The 15,636-nt window shown below is 31.9% G+C and overlaps 2 protein-coding genes across 2 annotated transcripts; both read left to right on the top strand.

Moving 5' to 3' along the window:
- The first annotated feature begins 238 nt into the window (after positions 1–238).
- On the top strand, positions 239–5,114 carry LOC114169411 (mediator of RNA polymerase II transcription subunit 15a-like). Its single transcript, XM_028054553.1, has 8 exons — positions 239–310; positions 1,101–1,175; positions 1,272–2,553; positions 2,675–2,868; positions 2,966–3,295; positions 4,111–4,311; positions 4,396–4,484; positions 4,718–5,114. Exons 1-8 carry the CDS (start codon positions 239–241, stop codon positions 4,926–4,928), a joined length of 2,454 nt encoding a protein of 817 aa, XP_027910354.1. The 3' UTR covers positions 4,929–5,114.
- Positions 5,115–10,257: 5,143 nt separating this feature from the next.
- LOC114170561 lies at positions 10,258–13,667 on the top strand. Its single transcript, XM_028056065.1, has 2 exons — positions 10,258–10,382; positions 11,624–13,667. Exon 2 carries the CDS (start codon positions 11,645–11,647, stop codon positions 13,574–13,576), a length of 1,932 nt encoding a protein of 643 aa, XP_027911866.1. The 5' UTR covers positions 10,258–10,382; positions 11,624–11,644; the 3' UTR covers positions 13,577–13,667.
- Positions 13,668–15,636: the final 1,969 nt, after the last annotated feature.

Below are 15,636 nucleotides of genomic sequence, written 5' to 3' on the forward strand. Positions count from 1 at the left end.
ATAGTTTTTCCTCAGCTTAAAGTTAACAGTTTATTATATAGACTTGTTTCAACCTTTTGTTGGCGTTCAATGGTTTTGGATTTAAATGGAAGTTGACAGAGCTGTTTTTTAACCCAACTGCACCTCTGTTTCTCTATTATATTCACAACTCTTTCGAAAATTCCATGACCTACTCCCACCAACTCCCAATAATACACTTGCACCAACATGTGATTTTTTCTAGGTTTAATGAATGTTCATGTTTACACATTCTATTTCAGAAACTGGAGAATCTGCAAATATAGATTGGAAGGAGCAGGTTTACCAAGAGGTAACGAAGAAGTTGTTTCTCTTCACTTTCTTTTCCTTCTGCCTTCATATTGAATGCATATTACATAATTTTTGAAAATTTGGTAACGTGCACTGTAAAGGATATACATTTTTTGTAACTGTATATTGGTTTTTCTATTCTTTCACTCCAACAAGTAAACTAGAAGCAATCATACTATTGGAAAGTCATCGTAAATGGGTTTATTGCCCTTAACCTGTTTTAGTTGTGGCCTCTTTGGGAGTTTTATAACCTTTATTTAACTCACATTTCTAATCGACTGTGAGACTAAACCACCACTCTTGACTCAGTACATTTACAACAAAGTCTAGTTGCTATAAAAATAAAACTGTTAGCTCTACCCATGATATTTTGTGGGCAATAATTGCCTAGTGTAGTGGAGCATGTATTCACATTCTGGTCTTCCCATGAAAATTTAAGACAATTTATGATATATTTTCTGTACATCTATTTTTGCTTGAATTGAATAATTTCGTAAAGCGTCTTAAATTGCTTAACAATTTTGGAAATTGTGCGTGAACTTTTCCTTATCTCTTTTACACATTCTGAAGTTATATCAGTATGCCTCATTGTCTGTCTATGAACTGTTGTTCAGAACAAAAACTACAAAAACTAAGACAGCGACAAAAGCAATAAGGATGGTCGAGTAGTGCCTATAAGATCATTAATTTTGCAATAAGTAAAGAGTATTAGGAATTTATCTATTCCCGTGGATAATGAGTAACTGAACATGAATCTGCAATTACAATTGTTGTGGTACTTTTAATTGCAGATTCAAAGGATGAATAGTGCCTATTTTTCAAAAGTTCATTTCTCTTACCAACAGATGAACAGGGTACTTCAACAGGTTGGTGATTGATTCAAGCAAACTATGATCCTAGATTTACACATTGTTTTTCTTGTTACCACTAATCTTTTATATTTATGTTAAAAATTTCTTCAGCTTGTGTCTTCTCCTCAAGGATCAAATACAAATATTTTCGAAAAACTGAGAAAGACGATGAAAAAAATAGAAGTTGTTTTGGCACTCTTCAGATTGAAGAAATGCCAAATAACCACTGATACCAAGAAGATTCTAGATGAAGCAGAAAAGTTTATACAAACTAGTTTTTTTTCAAGGAATGTTTCTTCCAATCATCAAGGACTAAAACATTTAGCTGATGAGCAATCCAGGAAACAATCTGGTCCATCACATTCTAGTATTTCCCCATTGGAAATAATTGAAACGAAACAATCACAACAAGCATTGGGAAAACAGAACTACGATATACGGAAGGATGTTTCTCAGGAAAACAAGCCATGCTTAAAAGAGCAGCAAGTGAAAAAAATCGAAACGAAACCATTACCTCAAGCATTGGGCACACAGAACTCTCATATATGGAAGGATCTTTCTCAAGAAAACAAGCCATGCTTGAAAGAGCAGCAAGTGAAAATAATGGAAACGAAACCATTGTCACAAGCATTGGGAACACAAAACTCTTATATATGGAAGGATGTTTCTCAGCAAAACAAGGCATGCTTAGAACAGCAGCAAGTGAAAAAGATGGAAACAAAACCATGGCCACAAGCATTGGGAACACAGAACTACCATATACGGAAGGATGTTTCTCAGGAAAACAAGCCATGCTGGAAAGAGCAGCAAGTGAAAAAAATGGAAAGGAAACCATCACCTCAAGCATTTGGCACACAGAACTCTCGTATAAGGAAGGATGTTTCTCAGGAAAACAAGCCATGCATAAAAGAGCAGCAAGTGAAAATAGTGGAAACGAAACCATTGCCACAAGCATTGGGAACACAGAACTCTCATATATGGAAGGATGTTTCTCAGCAAAACAAGCCATGCTTAAAAGAGCAGCAAGTGAAAATAATAGAAACGAAACCATCACCACAACCATTGGGAACACAGAACTCTCATATATGGAGGGATGTTTCTCAGCAAAAGAAGCCATGCTTGAAAATAATGGAAACGGAACCATTACCACAACCATTGAGAACACAGAACTCTGATATATGGAAGTATGTTTCTCAGCAAAACAAGCCTTGCTTAAAAGAGCAGCAAGTGAAAATAATAGAAACGAAACCATCGCCACAAGCATTGGGAACACAAAACTATCATACGTGGAAGGATGTTTCTCAGCAAAACATGATATGCTTAAAAGAGCAGCAAGTGGAAAAACAATATACCAATTCCTCACAGCATGTAGATCAAGTTTCTATCATGAAAGGTACATCTATCAACTCAGTTTTTTTTTAATCAGCTAGAGTTGTACATTTTTATGCTATCTTTTCCATGTTATCTTGGCCAGAGGTTACTAGCAAAGATTTTTTACAATTTTTCAAACTCAGGCCCTGACAATGCCGAACAGAAGCAAGCCCAAGGTGCAGGGAAAGCAAGTGAAGCATTTAGTGTCAGAGTCAACAGTCCGGGCATTTCAGCTTCACCCTTGACCGAAAACTGCAATAAGCTTGAAGAAATTTCTCGTAAATCTAACCTGACTTTTGATGAGCCAAGTGCTGAAATGAAGCACATTCTTAAAGTGGTTGGTCCAAAACTTACTGTTTCCGTGCCTCTTATCTGCTTTTCTTTGAATCATATAAGTGGTTGTCCTAAATTCTGTTATTGTGATATACTTCTAGTTAGCCGTCATATCACCTGAAGCATTGAGTGCATCAGTTAATGAAATTAGAGAGGCAGTTTATTGGAATGATGTGCCGCCAACTCCAGAGTTCTTAAATGGACCACCAAAGATGGTTCAACAACAAAACCAACCAGGCCTCATTGCACAAACTGGGAAAAGTTTTGCATCAGATATTGAGCCATTTTCACAAGCTAGATATGTGACTTGGCATGGTTTTTTTCCAACTGGTTGGAAAAGGTCTCACAGCATGAAAACAGACCAGTTGTCTGATGCTGAGGAACCTGACTGGACTTCACTCGCATATGAAAAAAAGAAGCCTAGAATTATGGTAATATACCTTCTTTCTAGTTTATTTTTCACTATTATTTTTTTCACAAATGCACTCTGCTGAATAATATATCATTATTTTGTTTAGTAAATTCTGCAATTCTAAATGCAGTACTTAAGTATCTCTTTCTTAATTTCTGCAATAAGAATTCATATTTTGGACTAGATTAGGTGTTCTACTTAAATCTAGAACACAACATATGACCTTTTCACAGGGGTCTCACTAGTATAAATGTAGAGGGATTGAACATCTTTTCATTGATTTCCTCTGTCTTTAATGTTTTATGCTTTTTACACATGTTAGTTATGGTACCTCATCTTATGTTCTCTTTGTATTTTTTCTGACTTAAAAAAAATATAATTAGAAAACATTTAAGAACAAAAGAAAAATTCATATGCTGGAAAAGTTTCACTATCATATCATTAGTTACATCAGCAATAGATCTTAATGGTCATATTTATAAAACTTTTTTGATGAACACCAAGGATAAAATGTTCTGATATTGGTGACGTGGTATGGTGAATTTACCATAGATCTAGTTAGTTACTAAGAACTTACCATTTGTATTTTGGGTGTTGCCATTCCCACATGGATTTCTTAAAGGCTTCCTTGTATTTTTTTATGCTCCCACAAATTTTGCTTCATTGCTTTTTCTAAGAGTTTTTGCTTCATTGTTATAAAGGTCAACTAATGTTGTGTGATTTTTTTTTTTTGGATGAATAAGTCCTTTACAAGATACACACAGTTCTCCTTTGCTTTCTAAACCTTGACCTCCTTCATATAAATCTTAACATTAGCATTGCTAACTCTAGCAGGAAAATTCTTCTCTTTTAGAAGAAATAAAGGAGATCAACAATCGATTGGTAGACAGTGAGATTGTTGTTGGAGGAAATTACAGCTTTCTTGAAGCGCCGGGAGTAGCTGCTGAAGCTAGTGAAGGGTTGGTTATCGAATTCCTTTTCAATGCAGAAACTGTCAATAAGAACCTACTATTTCATATTTCTGCTGATAAAAAGGTGAACTACTTTATATTCTGTTCTGAACTTTGCATATTGATTTTTTGTGCTCTGTTACATTGACGATGAATATTTGTCATGCAGTCAATAGTCAAACCATTAAGGCTGTTCGTTCCTACAGATTATCCAACTTCCTCGCCTGTTATTGTAGACCAACAGATGTCAGAAGTCAGGTTAGAGATTACGATGATTTTCTTCTGTTTATATTCTTAAGAAATTATTCATCTAAATTTTGAGTAGTTATCAAGTCTTGTTTGTAAAATAACGACTATGAAACTATTTGATTGTCAGAGAATATTGGATCCTATAAATACTAAGTTTCATATTTCATCAACAAGAATTACACCATAATTAAACCTTTCTTTTCGTGCTTTTACCTTTATACCTTTTTATTCAACTTCAACAGCACTGAAGACCAGAAAGACCTATCAACAATAGCAAAATCAAAGCTGAGATGCTCTCTGAGATGCTTGGATCAGACATGGTCACTTGAGGATATGGCAATGTTATGGGAACATTGTGTCAGAGAAACACTTATTGAGTGTGCAAAAGGCTTTGGAGGAGGAACTTTTAGCTCAATATATGGAGAGTGGAAAAATTATCAAAATGAAGTCTAAATTAAGGCTTATAGTAAATCAATCATATACATTTTTGTTATGCCAAGGTATGTCTTCAATGGACTCATGTGTCATGTATATAGTATATATAGTATAATAGTACAGCTCTACAGTAGAATATGAAAGTTTGTTGGAAGCTTTAGAGTCAAGTTGATAAAAAACCTTCAGTTTTGTCCATGTGAAGAATTTGATCCTACATATATACAAAATTTTTGACTGATTATTTCTGGTAAACTCTTCCTTCAATTACTTTTTTCCATTCACAAGATTCAAATAGCATAAAATCTTGCTTTATAAGATGTAGTCCAGTACCACTCAGTCTGACTACACAACTTTCAAAGAAATTATCTAAAAGTATATTGGCATATTGAAGATATTTATTGTTAATAACTTCCCAAGACGAATTAATTAGGAGCCAAGACTTAGAAGATTTAAAGTTTAAATAATTTGCCCATGGATGTCTCTTTAAGATAGAGTGCAAACCAACACTATTAGAATAATTTTGTTAGAAGAGAGAGTGAACATTCTAATATTATACATGTTTTCATGTATTCTTAAGTCACTGCAAAAAAAACGCTAATTATCACCAAACAAAATCTATTGATAATAGCAAAAATTCGTCGATAATTGACATTTTTTGACAAATTACTGAAGGTCAAACATCTGTTAATAAAATGTTTGTCAATAAATTTTACTGACAAATTGAAAAATCCATCGATAATTAACAATGGTTAAAAATCAATCGATAAATATCAACATCTTCAATCCGGTAGTAAATGTGTCAATAATTAGTAACGAATTTTATCCAAAATTCGTCAATGTTTCTTCCTTCTCTCCTCCTTGTCCTCTTCCTCTTCCATCACCATTGTTGTAGTTGTTGTGTTCATCACCTCCTCACTTTCTCTTACTCCTACTCTTCATCTTCTTCTTTCTCCTCCTCCACCTTCAATTGCCATTGTGATCGTGGCCTTTACCAATGCTCTGTCAGTGCATTGTTGTCGCACCTTTGTCACTAACTTCGGTTACTCCTCTTTTTCTTTTTATCAGTCAACTTATAATTCAAATATCCTTCGAAAATTCAAATTCAAATTTATCAAAAAATATTATGAACTAATATTGCCATCAATAATTAAAATTCTAAATTTCCTCAATAATATTCATTAATAACTTTAGTTTTATTGACAAATTTATTTTTATCAGTGAAATTCCATTAATAATTATGAAAATTCAATATATTGATTAATCTTAATGTAACATTATTTTCTATTTATCTATTAAACTAAAAATATACTTAAAAATATTATCATTATCAAAATAATATAAACTAATAACTCTACATAATTATACTCCATATACATGTCTACTTAATATTTAAAACATTGTCTCCATTAACTTCTCTCATTCAAAAATAATAATTTTCAAAAGGAGTTTTATTTTTTATTATATTCCGTTTGTAAATTTTATCAACACATCGGTTAGTTTGAAATATCCTTTATAACAATTAAGTTATAAATAACATAATATGTGAAACTAACCTATCATATTAGTTTCCATTTATCATAAATTAGAGTAAGAATGCTAAAACGAAGTCGTTAGTGGGTCAGTTATGAGTTTGTCTCAATTTGAGGATATTACTTTCTGCACCCTATCATTTTCTTTCTATATACTTTCGTTGATTTTTATCATGTATCCATTGAGATAACATTGTCAGGTCAATCATTGTCAGGTCAATCACCATATTTAAAGTATTGTCTGTTCTGAAATCTAGTTATTGTCATAATTTTGTCTTTAAAAGACATTTTGAAAGATTTGAGAAAGAATGTGTATATAAACTATGATTGGCCCTATCACTCTGAGGACTATTGGATGTACCAGAATAATTCATTATCGAGGGAGAAGGAAATAAAAGTTGTGAAACTTAATTTTTATTTCAATCAGAGTATGTTAAAACAAGTGTACCAAAATAAGTCATCGGTTGAGGATTAAGGAAAATGATGATTTTGAAACCTCTTTTTTATCTCCCTATGCATTACCAAATATTTTTATCGAAAAAGAAAATAAATCTCCCGAAATGGAAAGAAAATGAAAATGTGAGTTTTATTTGAAGAAAATTTATTTAGCAAATCGAAATTAGCTAAAAATTATTTTGGTAAGAAATTCTAAGAATTTGATTTTTGAGCAAAATTTATAAAATTTTACCCCTCCTGTTTTAGAACTAACAACCTATAAATAAAGGTTATTTACATTTTGGAGGGACTACCATTCGAAGGATTGGAAGCTAGAAAGCAACAATTGAAGACTTTTTCATATTCTTTCATTTTCTTTATTTATGTGTAATATTTATTTGTTAATGAAAAGAGATTTTAAAATAGATTGCTCAATCAGACATATTTCTAAATATAGAATTTGAATAATTAATTGTTATATTACTTTTCTTAAATGTAGTTCTTTTTTATTGAGAAATAAATGATTATTAAAGGAACTTGAAGTCTAACCATCAAGAGATTGATAATTAATTATATTAATAAATTTTAATAATCATGTGTATTATTGGTGTCTTTATATAACTGCAATTATATTTTGATATCTTTATCGCTTGATTTTATAAATATTAAATATCATTATCCATATTTGTAATTATTATTGTGAATGTTCCACAATTTAAATAGATTTAGACAAAAATATCGTATATTATATTTAGAGAAAGGGTTGTTGAAAACTTTCAATTTCGAATTGTTTTAAGAATAATATTGAACTGAATTATTAAATTAGTTGTGTTTTTTTTAAGTATAAATTGCTTTAAATACATTTGTTTGAATTAAATAAGAGTATAGCTTAAGAAATTGAAAGATATATTTTAAAATAAATGTTGATTAATAATAACTTAAGGAATTCAAGTTGTATAAGTAATTCTAGAAGTAGATCAATTTGATTCAGTTTACTTACATAATCATACAATTTATTTAAACTCTTATATAACATAATTCATTGTTCGTGATCCATTTGTAAATTTCAGTTAAATTGTCTTCTTCCCCGACTATATATAATATAATACCCTTTATTAGTGTTTTGCAATAAAATTCACTAGTATTTTCAATTTTAATTATATTAAATATTATGATGTAAACCGATATATTTATTTTAAAAATATTTTGGTATGATAAGTGTGATATATTTATATTAAAAAATTACAAATTATTTTAAAATTTATATATTAAACATTGTTAAAATAAAAATTATAAATTATTATCATAAAAAATACCACTACTTTATAAATTAAATAATTGATTGATTAATATCAATAAAATATCTTAAAATATTATACATAATGAGACTTAAATTATCGTTAAAATATCTTAAAATATGTGACTTAAATATGCTATAGGCGAAACTATTGTAAATATGATCGAGGTTGTATCCAATCAAATAGAACAGTTAAATGTAATGATTAATAGTTAAACCAAAGTCGTCTTTCAATGATCAAATCTATCATTCAAAGCTTTCCAGATTGCCATTCAACACAAAAAAGGTTGGCAGATTTACAATTTCCACACAAAATTAATACGTAATTGCATATGATAAAAATGCATTGATTCTCTAATTCGAATGTAAATCCACCTATCACAAATTACTAAAATTACATACACTGTTCAGAAACTCTTGTGAACTCATAATTAAACCACTAAGCGAGGATTAACAAGATCTCATCACATCATCTAATCGTACCCACTAATTAAGCATATGTGAGAGCATCCAAAAATAGCACCTAAAATCATTAAGCACAAATTCCATTTTGTTTCAATGTAAGAACGAAAATCCAAACATTAAGCATGCCCAAAATTCGTATCTAATAACAAACCACCTATTAAAATGATGAAGAGTAACGTAAACAACGAAAAATATGCATAAAATCTCAAGATTTCATCACATTCTCATCAAAGAATCAATACTCCAAATTAGTTCTCCATGAAACTCGAGTTATTGAATGAACCAGAATCAAAAGACATCATAAACAAAGAAAAAGTGAATTATAATGTAAATTATCAAATCAGAATGTAAAATCCTAACATGGGTGTTGTCCAAATGCACCAAAACGTGAAAATAGGGTGGCTGCCATCAATGCGTCTTCAAAGCTCTCCAAAACGCAAAAAGGAGATGAAAAACGAAGAATGAGTGTGCTAGTTACAAAACCCTAAACCCTTCACATAGTCATATATGCACAGATGCACAAATTTATAAAAATGTCATTCTGGTCAGTAGAATTACAAAAATGTCACTATGGGCTGAAAATGCTAGTCCAATGAAGTGAATGGCGCAGACGTAACAATGATATGGAAATCACGTGACAACTCTCTCTCGACCTTATAATTAGCATCCAAGCTCCAAATTTGCTTCATCAAGTACCTAAAAATAATTAGAGACAAAAATTAGACCAATTAATGTCAAATTACTCAAAATTCGAAATAATGGACCAATGATACCCAATTGAAGAAAATACACTAACAAAAGAGAAATAAACACTAAACAAACATCAAGATGGACAAAAAAAAACAATGGAATAAGAAAAATAATAACTCATCAATACACCTTAGTCATTTCATTAAAGTTTTTAGTTTAACACTAATCTAATCTAACTTCAATTTTTAAAATATTATATATTTTTATATATAAAAGTTTGTGGTTGCTTGTTGAAAATGGACATGAATGAGATAGTTAAGGCAAGGGTGTCATTGGAAAGCGGAACATAATCAAATAAAAAAAATTGATGACGTTAAACGTAAGTCATGTTCGTGGGATCCAAAACATTGAAAAACACTTGTTTGTCCCTTTGCTTTGTTAAAGAAAGGGAAAGCACTTTTGTCTTTTTAGTAAAAGTTTAATTCGCATGTTCATGAGTGATTCTATTTTATTATCTCTTAATCAATCATAAGAAGTTTAGTTTCTATCACAATGAAAAATTATTTAAAAAAAATGTCTTTTTGACATTTAAAGTGTCTCTCAAAAATTAAACTAATTAGTTATGGAACTAGTTTAATCAATTTAATGACAAGTAATCAACTGTAAGAAATATTATTATATTAACGGAGTGATTACTTTAATCTAAAAGCAAAATGCTATTAAGGGATGGCAAATTCTATTTTAATCTTTATTGTTTTAGTAGTTTTCCTTTCTAACAATGAAAAAAAATGGGATCCAAACATGGTAGTTAATTATACATTATTTTTCATCAAACATGGCGAGAAAGACACAGGGAAAGTGCCGTGTGGCTAAAAAGAAAAAGAAAAAAAAATTGATAAATATATTTTGTAAGAAGGAAAAAGAGGAAACTACTTTATATTATTAGAATACACAGCAAAATCAAAAACAGAAAGGAAAGGGAGAGAAAGAATAAGGAGAAACAAACCAACACAGAAACGCCATTCATCTTCAGAGGCTCTGTTGTGTGGTTCATTGGTGAGTTTCTTTCTTCTATGCTTCCTCTTGAATCACCCATGGATGTGGGTTGTTCTTTGTTTTCTGGGAATTTAACCTTTAATTGAGTTTCTTTAAATCTTTGGGGTTACTGGTTTAAAGTCTATGATCTGAATTTATACGGTTTTGAATGTTTTCTGTGATGATGGGTAGGGTAAAGGTTGGATCTTTAGGATTTTATTCTTGTGGGTCTGAAACCATTTTTTTCTGTGAAAAGTTCCCAATTATGGAAGTGATGTTTGTTTTTGGTGGGGTGGAATAGGAAGATTGTTTGTGCCTGCCTCATTTTGATAATTGCTAAGAGGTTTTAAATTGTTCGAAAAGCTTGTATTCAAGATTTCTGTTTTTGTTTTCCCTTATAGATTGGATTTGATTAATGCTTGGAATAATTTTATCCAAGCTGGTGAAATTGGTGTCTTAGAAATGGATGCAATTCTGATGTCGATTACACACCTTAAGAACACGTTTTTACTTATTGTTGGCAAGGTTCCTTGGACAAGTAGAAATGGATTCCGACCTTTGTTCTGGGATTTCTATTTTAGTCGTGATCTCTCGATGGATTAGTTTTAATAACGATCTTGCATATTTTAAATTTCTCATGGTGTTCAATACCCATGCTTTTTGTTCTCAAGGGTTCTTCAGTTTTTTGAAATACGTATGTCCATCTTTAATTTCGTTATATCTGAATAAAAAATGGACGATTTTTTGTGATTTTGAAAAGGTTTTTTCCATAGGAAGAAGTTCTGGCATATGATGTCATTGGGCATTGTCCATGGTGGTTAGGTTCAGGAACAGCTAATTTTTCATTCATTCATTCATTTAGTTTGGAGATGAAACGTATTGCGGTTTCATTTTTTTTTTGTTTAATTTCATTTCATTAATTTGTGCACAATTTTGCCAGTTAACTTGGTGTAATCATTTGACACCACAAATGTGTTAACAAACAATGATAATTGCAAGAGGGTTATAGATACATGTCGACATAGGAACTTCATGTAGCAATTTTTGATTCTGTGTCTGGTTAATTGCCATGATCAATTTATCATCAGATTTCAATACCTTGCTGATTTGATCCAATCTATACACTAGTTTGCGATTCGCCGATTGAAATGATCAAATTTCCTACATAATTCTATTATAATTGTAGTGTTTGATTGTTTTTGTTCATATACAATGAAAAATGAAGACTGAATCTTTTTCATTTTTGTTTATATACAATGCAGACAAGTACAGCAACCAATAGAATGTCTCCATCAGTGAAATCAAAATCAAAGTCCCAAGAGAAAGCCTCTGCAAGGGCTGGTAAGGAACAACATAAGACTTCTCCGAAGACTTCTGTGTCTCCTACTCATGGAAGTGGGGTTCCTGCTAGTCCACAACAAAATCCCATCTTGGGAACATTTCAAACACCAGAAACATTATTGGTTGCTTCCTCTATTCGAGTTCATGACACCGGTAATTTCACGAAAGTGGAGGATGCAGATGAGCATTCTAGTAGTCCCCTAGGAGCCGTGTCCGAGAGTGATTCAGTTTCTATCAATGGAAGCTGCTCCGGTGAGTCAGAAGAGTCTAAAGAGAAGGTAGCAGTAACGAACTCTTCTACACGGCCTGATAGTGTACCTGGTTGTGATAGTGACAGGAGGGAGAAAATTCGGTTGAAGAATGAGAGGAAGCACCAGAGACAGAGGGAAAGGAGAGCTCAAGAGTTGCATGACCGGTGTCGCGGTTACCTGTTGTCAAGAAAGCTAGAATCACTTGCACAACAATTAGTGGCAATGGGGTTCTCTTCCGAAAGAGCAACACTGGCCTTGATGTTAAACGATGGAAAATTAGAGCAATCAGTGTCATGGCTTTTTGAAGCAAATGAAGAACAATCACAAACTAAGGATAGTACAAGCCTTGTGAGTGAGGGTAATTTGAAAATTGACATAACTGATGAACTCGCTCAGATATCTGCCTTGGAGGTCAAGTACAATTGTTCAAAGCAAGAGGTTGAAAGAGCAATTGTTGCTTGTGAAGGTGATCTTCAAAAGGCAGAAAATACCTTAAAAACACAGAAGCAGGAACATCATGGGACCCAATCAAAGTCCGAAGATTCTGGTCAGAACAGTAATAGTCCGATTAGATCACAAGGATTGCCGGCAGAGTCGGTTTCCATGCAGCAGAGAGAGAGTGAAAGTGACTTCAACCATTACAACAAGGATAAGGATGGTGGTTCAGACTCTATGTTCCCAGACCTTGAATCTGGGAATGTACAGTCTGTGCAACCGAATCATCCGAATTTCACCACGGAGAGACGATGGAGTGGTGTTCCAGGATCAAGCCCTTCTTCTGCCATGTTAGCCATGGCACCATCCATGCAGGCAGTGTCTCCATTGATCAAAATGGAGGCTGGCATGCCTATTGGTGTTGCAAACGAAGGAAGAATGATTCAACAAGGACTAGGAAGGGAACCAGTGATGATGCAGCATCCACAATTCACAAATGCCAAACAAAACTCCATGGTTTCTTTAAATTCCTTTCCTTCAGGAGCTGCAGGGTGGTATGTAAATAGCATTCCAGGTGTTGAAAATGTGAGGTCAAATGGGAAGTTACTACAAACTCAAAGTGTAAGATGTATCAGTCCAAATCATTTGGAGCAATTTTGCCAAGCTCCTTACAAAGAATATTCTCATTTCTTTGGACCAGTAGATTACTCATCTGCTGGGGTGGGTGGTTTCTGCAAGCCAATGGGTGCATCATCAACACCGCCGCCTTCGATTCCTCCTCCTCGGCACCACGGTTCGTGGAGCATGAACGCGCCGCCGTCGCCTGCACTCGCGGTGCCGACATCCCTCGGACTGTTTTCCGGTCATCATAGTGCAGCCAGAACATTCAGCTCCAATCCACACATGGATTGGAACACTGGGGGGTTGATGCCAGAGTTTGACTACACCAGCATAGATTGGAGTTTGAATGTGACATCTTCTTCAGGTGGAGCTTGTCTAGGGATCTCTTCATTGTTGAGAAACAGTTATGGAAATAGGAGAAGCAGTCCCTGCATGAGTGGATTGCAAAACGTTGGCATGAATAGGGAAACTTCATCATCTGCTGGATTGAGAGAGTGGACCACTCCTTTTGCTGGGAAGGACTTGTTCAGTGTTCCTAGGCAGTTTGTTACCTCTCCTCCTATGTAGTTTCATGTTATGTCTTGGAAAAAAAATGGCTGTGTTAATGGTTTTTTCTGGTTTTCCAGTGAAATGAATTCATCTTCTTTTTTGTGGTCCATGATTTTTTTTTTCTTTCAACGGGTGCATTTGCATAAAAGGCATAATTTATTTTTGGACAATGATACTTTAACCCATTTTTTTGGACTCACTTTTAACCTACTATTTCAATCACCATTAGATCTTCACATCACTAAAAAGAATCAAAATAGATGATTTAATGGTAATTGAAATAATGTTTTAAAAGTGAATAAAAAAAGATGGGTTAAAATATCATTATCCTTTATTTATTTCTTAATCGATCAACTTTTCTTATAAGGATTTGTCACAAGTTTGATTTGAAACTTGTTAGAGAACAAAACTTCAGTGGGAAACTTGATTCAATAAATTTAACTAGAATGCTTTGATAGAATAAAAGTTCCATGTCATATGGTTAATAGTTATTAATTTTGATAACTGTAAAGTCATATTTAAATAAAAGATTCTTGCTTTTTTCTTGATAACATTGTTTATGTAATGACAATTGATAAATGTGTTTTAGGATCTGAACGTGGTTGGGATGTCAATATGTCAATGATAATATAACACTTTTTTATAATATTTAATAATAATATATCGCTGTTAGTTAGACTCTAGAAAAAAGAAATGTACATACCTTCTATTAATTTCACTAGTTCAAATGATCATAATAAGATAAAACATTATTCAGGTCTCTAAAAGTTTAAATTACAGTTATATTAGTCTCTCTTGTTAAGAAAATTAAAAATGGGTTTTTTTAGGGACAAAATTAGTTTTTTAAGATCAGGTATTTGTTGTTATTATTACTGAATATATATTACATTATCACTAAAGTCATAATTTTTTTTTTATTTTAAGTAAAGCGATTGCCAAATTATACTTGTATGGATTTGTTTTAGTGACTAACAATTTGACAATATATTTTAAGTTTTTGTTTCCTTCCATTTATGAAAAGCGGTGCGCGAAAGAAAAGAAAAAATATAGTTTATATAACCAATTTGTTCTTTTTTTTAATATATAGGTTAATTTTAAAGACATTGATTATACTTTATTATTATTATAATAATAAATAATTATAAAATAAAAATAAAATTATTATAATATCTCAGTTTTATTTATTTATTTTTTCAATCTTTTCGTCTCGTTTTAAATAATCACGAATTTATACTTTTTCTTTTCCTTTTTGTGCTTTTCATCACTCCATCTGAGGCTAAAGGGTGGAATGAAGTTTGATCGAACAACTTTCGATAAATTTTTCCTGAAAGTGTTTTATACGAAATCATTTTCTAAAACTTACAACTTAAAAACATCTTAAATGAAAGTGATTAAAAAAAATGTAATATAAGTTTAATATATTTAAAGTTTATAAGTTAAAGATAATTATTTACACGAGTAATTTTTTAATTTATGAACAATTCTAAAGCAAATATTATAAACCACTCTAATCGAAGATATATGAATGGATTAACATTTTTTTTTTCTTCCTAATTTTGTTTTGCATGCACTTTCGTTTGTACGGTCCATCACTCTTTGTACACACTCCTGTGTCTCTGCCTTCTTCCATCGCAACAGAGCCGTTGGATATTACACCATTTGTTTTTTAGATATATGTATTTAAAATATATTCAACTTTATAAATATTTTTAAATTTTGATTGAGTAAGTAATGTTTCTGATCAGATAAAATCATTTAACTGATAAGTATTTAGGATTTAAATTATCGATGACATTATAATTTATAGGGAATAATTCAAGTTAGAATAGAATTATAATTTCTCAATAACCAACTAATATGAGAAAAAAAATAATTCATTAATGATATCATAGTCTAGGGTTCGGAGTGACTCATAACCACAACAAAAAGGGTCACAACCGATCTTCCAAGATAACTGATAAGATAACCATAACAAAACATAGTCACTATATGTCGATGGTTCGGATGACTGACAACATAACTTTAACAAAAAAGATCACCGTACACTTGATGAGAAATATACCATATAAAAAAAAAGG

The sequence above is a fragment of the Vigna unguiculata genome, chromosome 11 (genome assembly GCF_004118075.2).
Source record: "Vigna unguiculata cultivar IT97K-499-35 chromosome 11, ASM411807v1, whole genome shotgun sequence".
Classification (NCBI taxonomy): Eukaryota; Viridiplantae; Streptophyta; class Magnoliopsida; order Fabales; family Fabaceae; genus Vigna; species Vigna unguiculata.

Excerpts from the sequence above, each read along its gene's own strand:
- LOC114169411 (XM_028054553.1), top strand. The coding sequence starts at position 239 with ATGTTTACACATTCTATTTCAGAAACTGGAGAATCTGCAAATATAGAT. Across the intron at positions 1,176-1,271 it reads TGAACAGGGTACTTCAACAG|CTTGTGTCTTCTCCTCAAGG; the intron begins GTTGGTGATTGA and ends AAATTTCTTCAG. Across the intron at positions 3,296-4,110 it reads AAAAGAAGCCTAGAATTATG|GAAAATTCTTCTCTTTTAGA; the intron begins GTAATATACCTT and ends TAACTCTAGCAG.
- LOC114170561 (XM_028056065.1), top strand. The coding sequence starts at position 11,645 with ATGTCTCCATCAGTGAAATCAAAATCAAAGTCCCAAGAGAAAGCCTCT.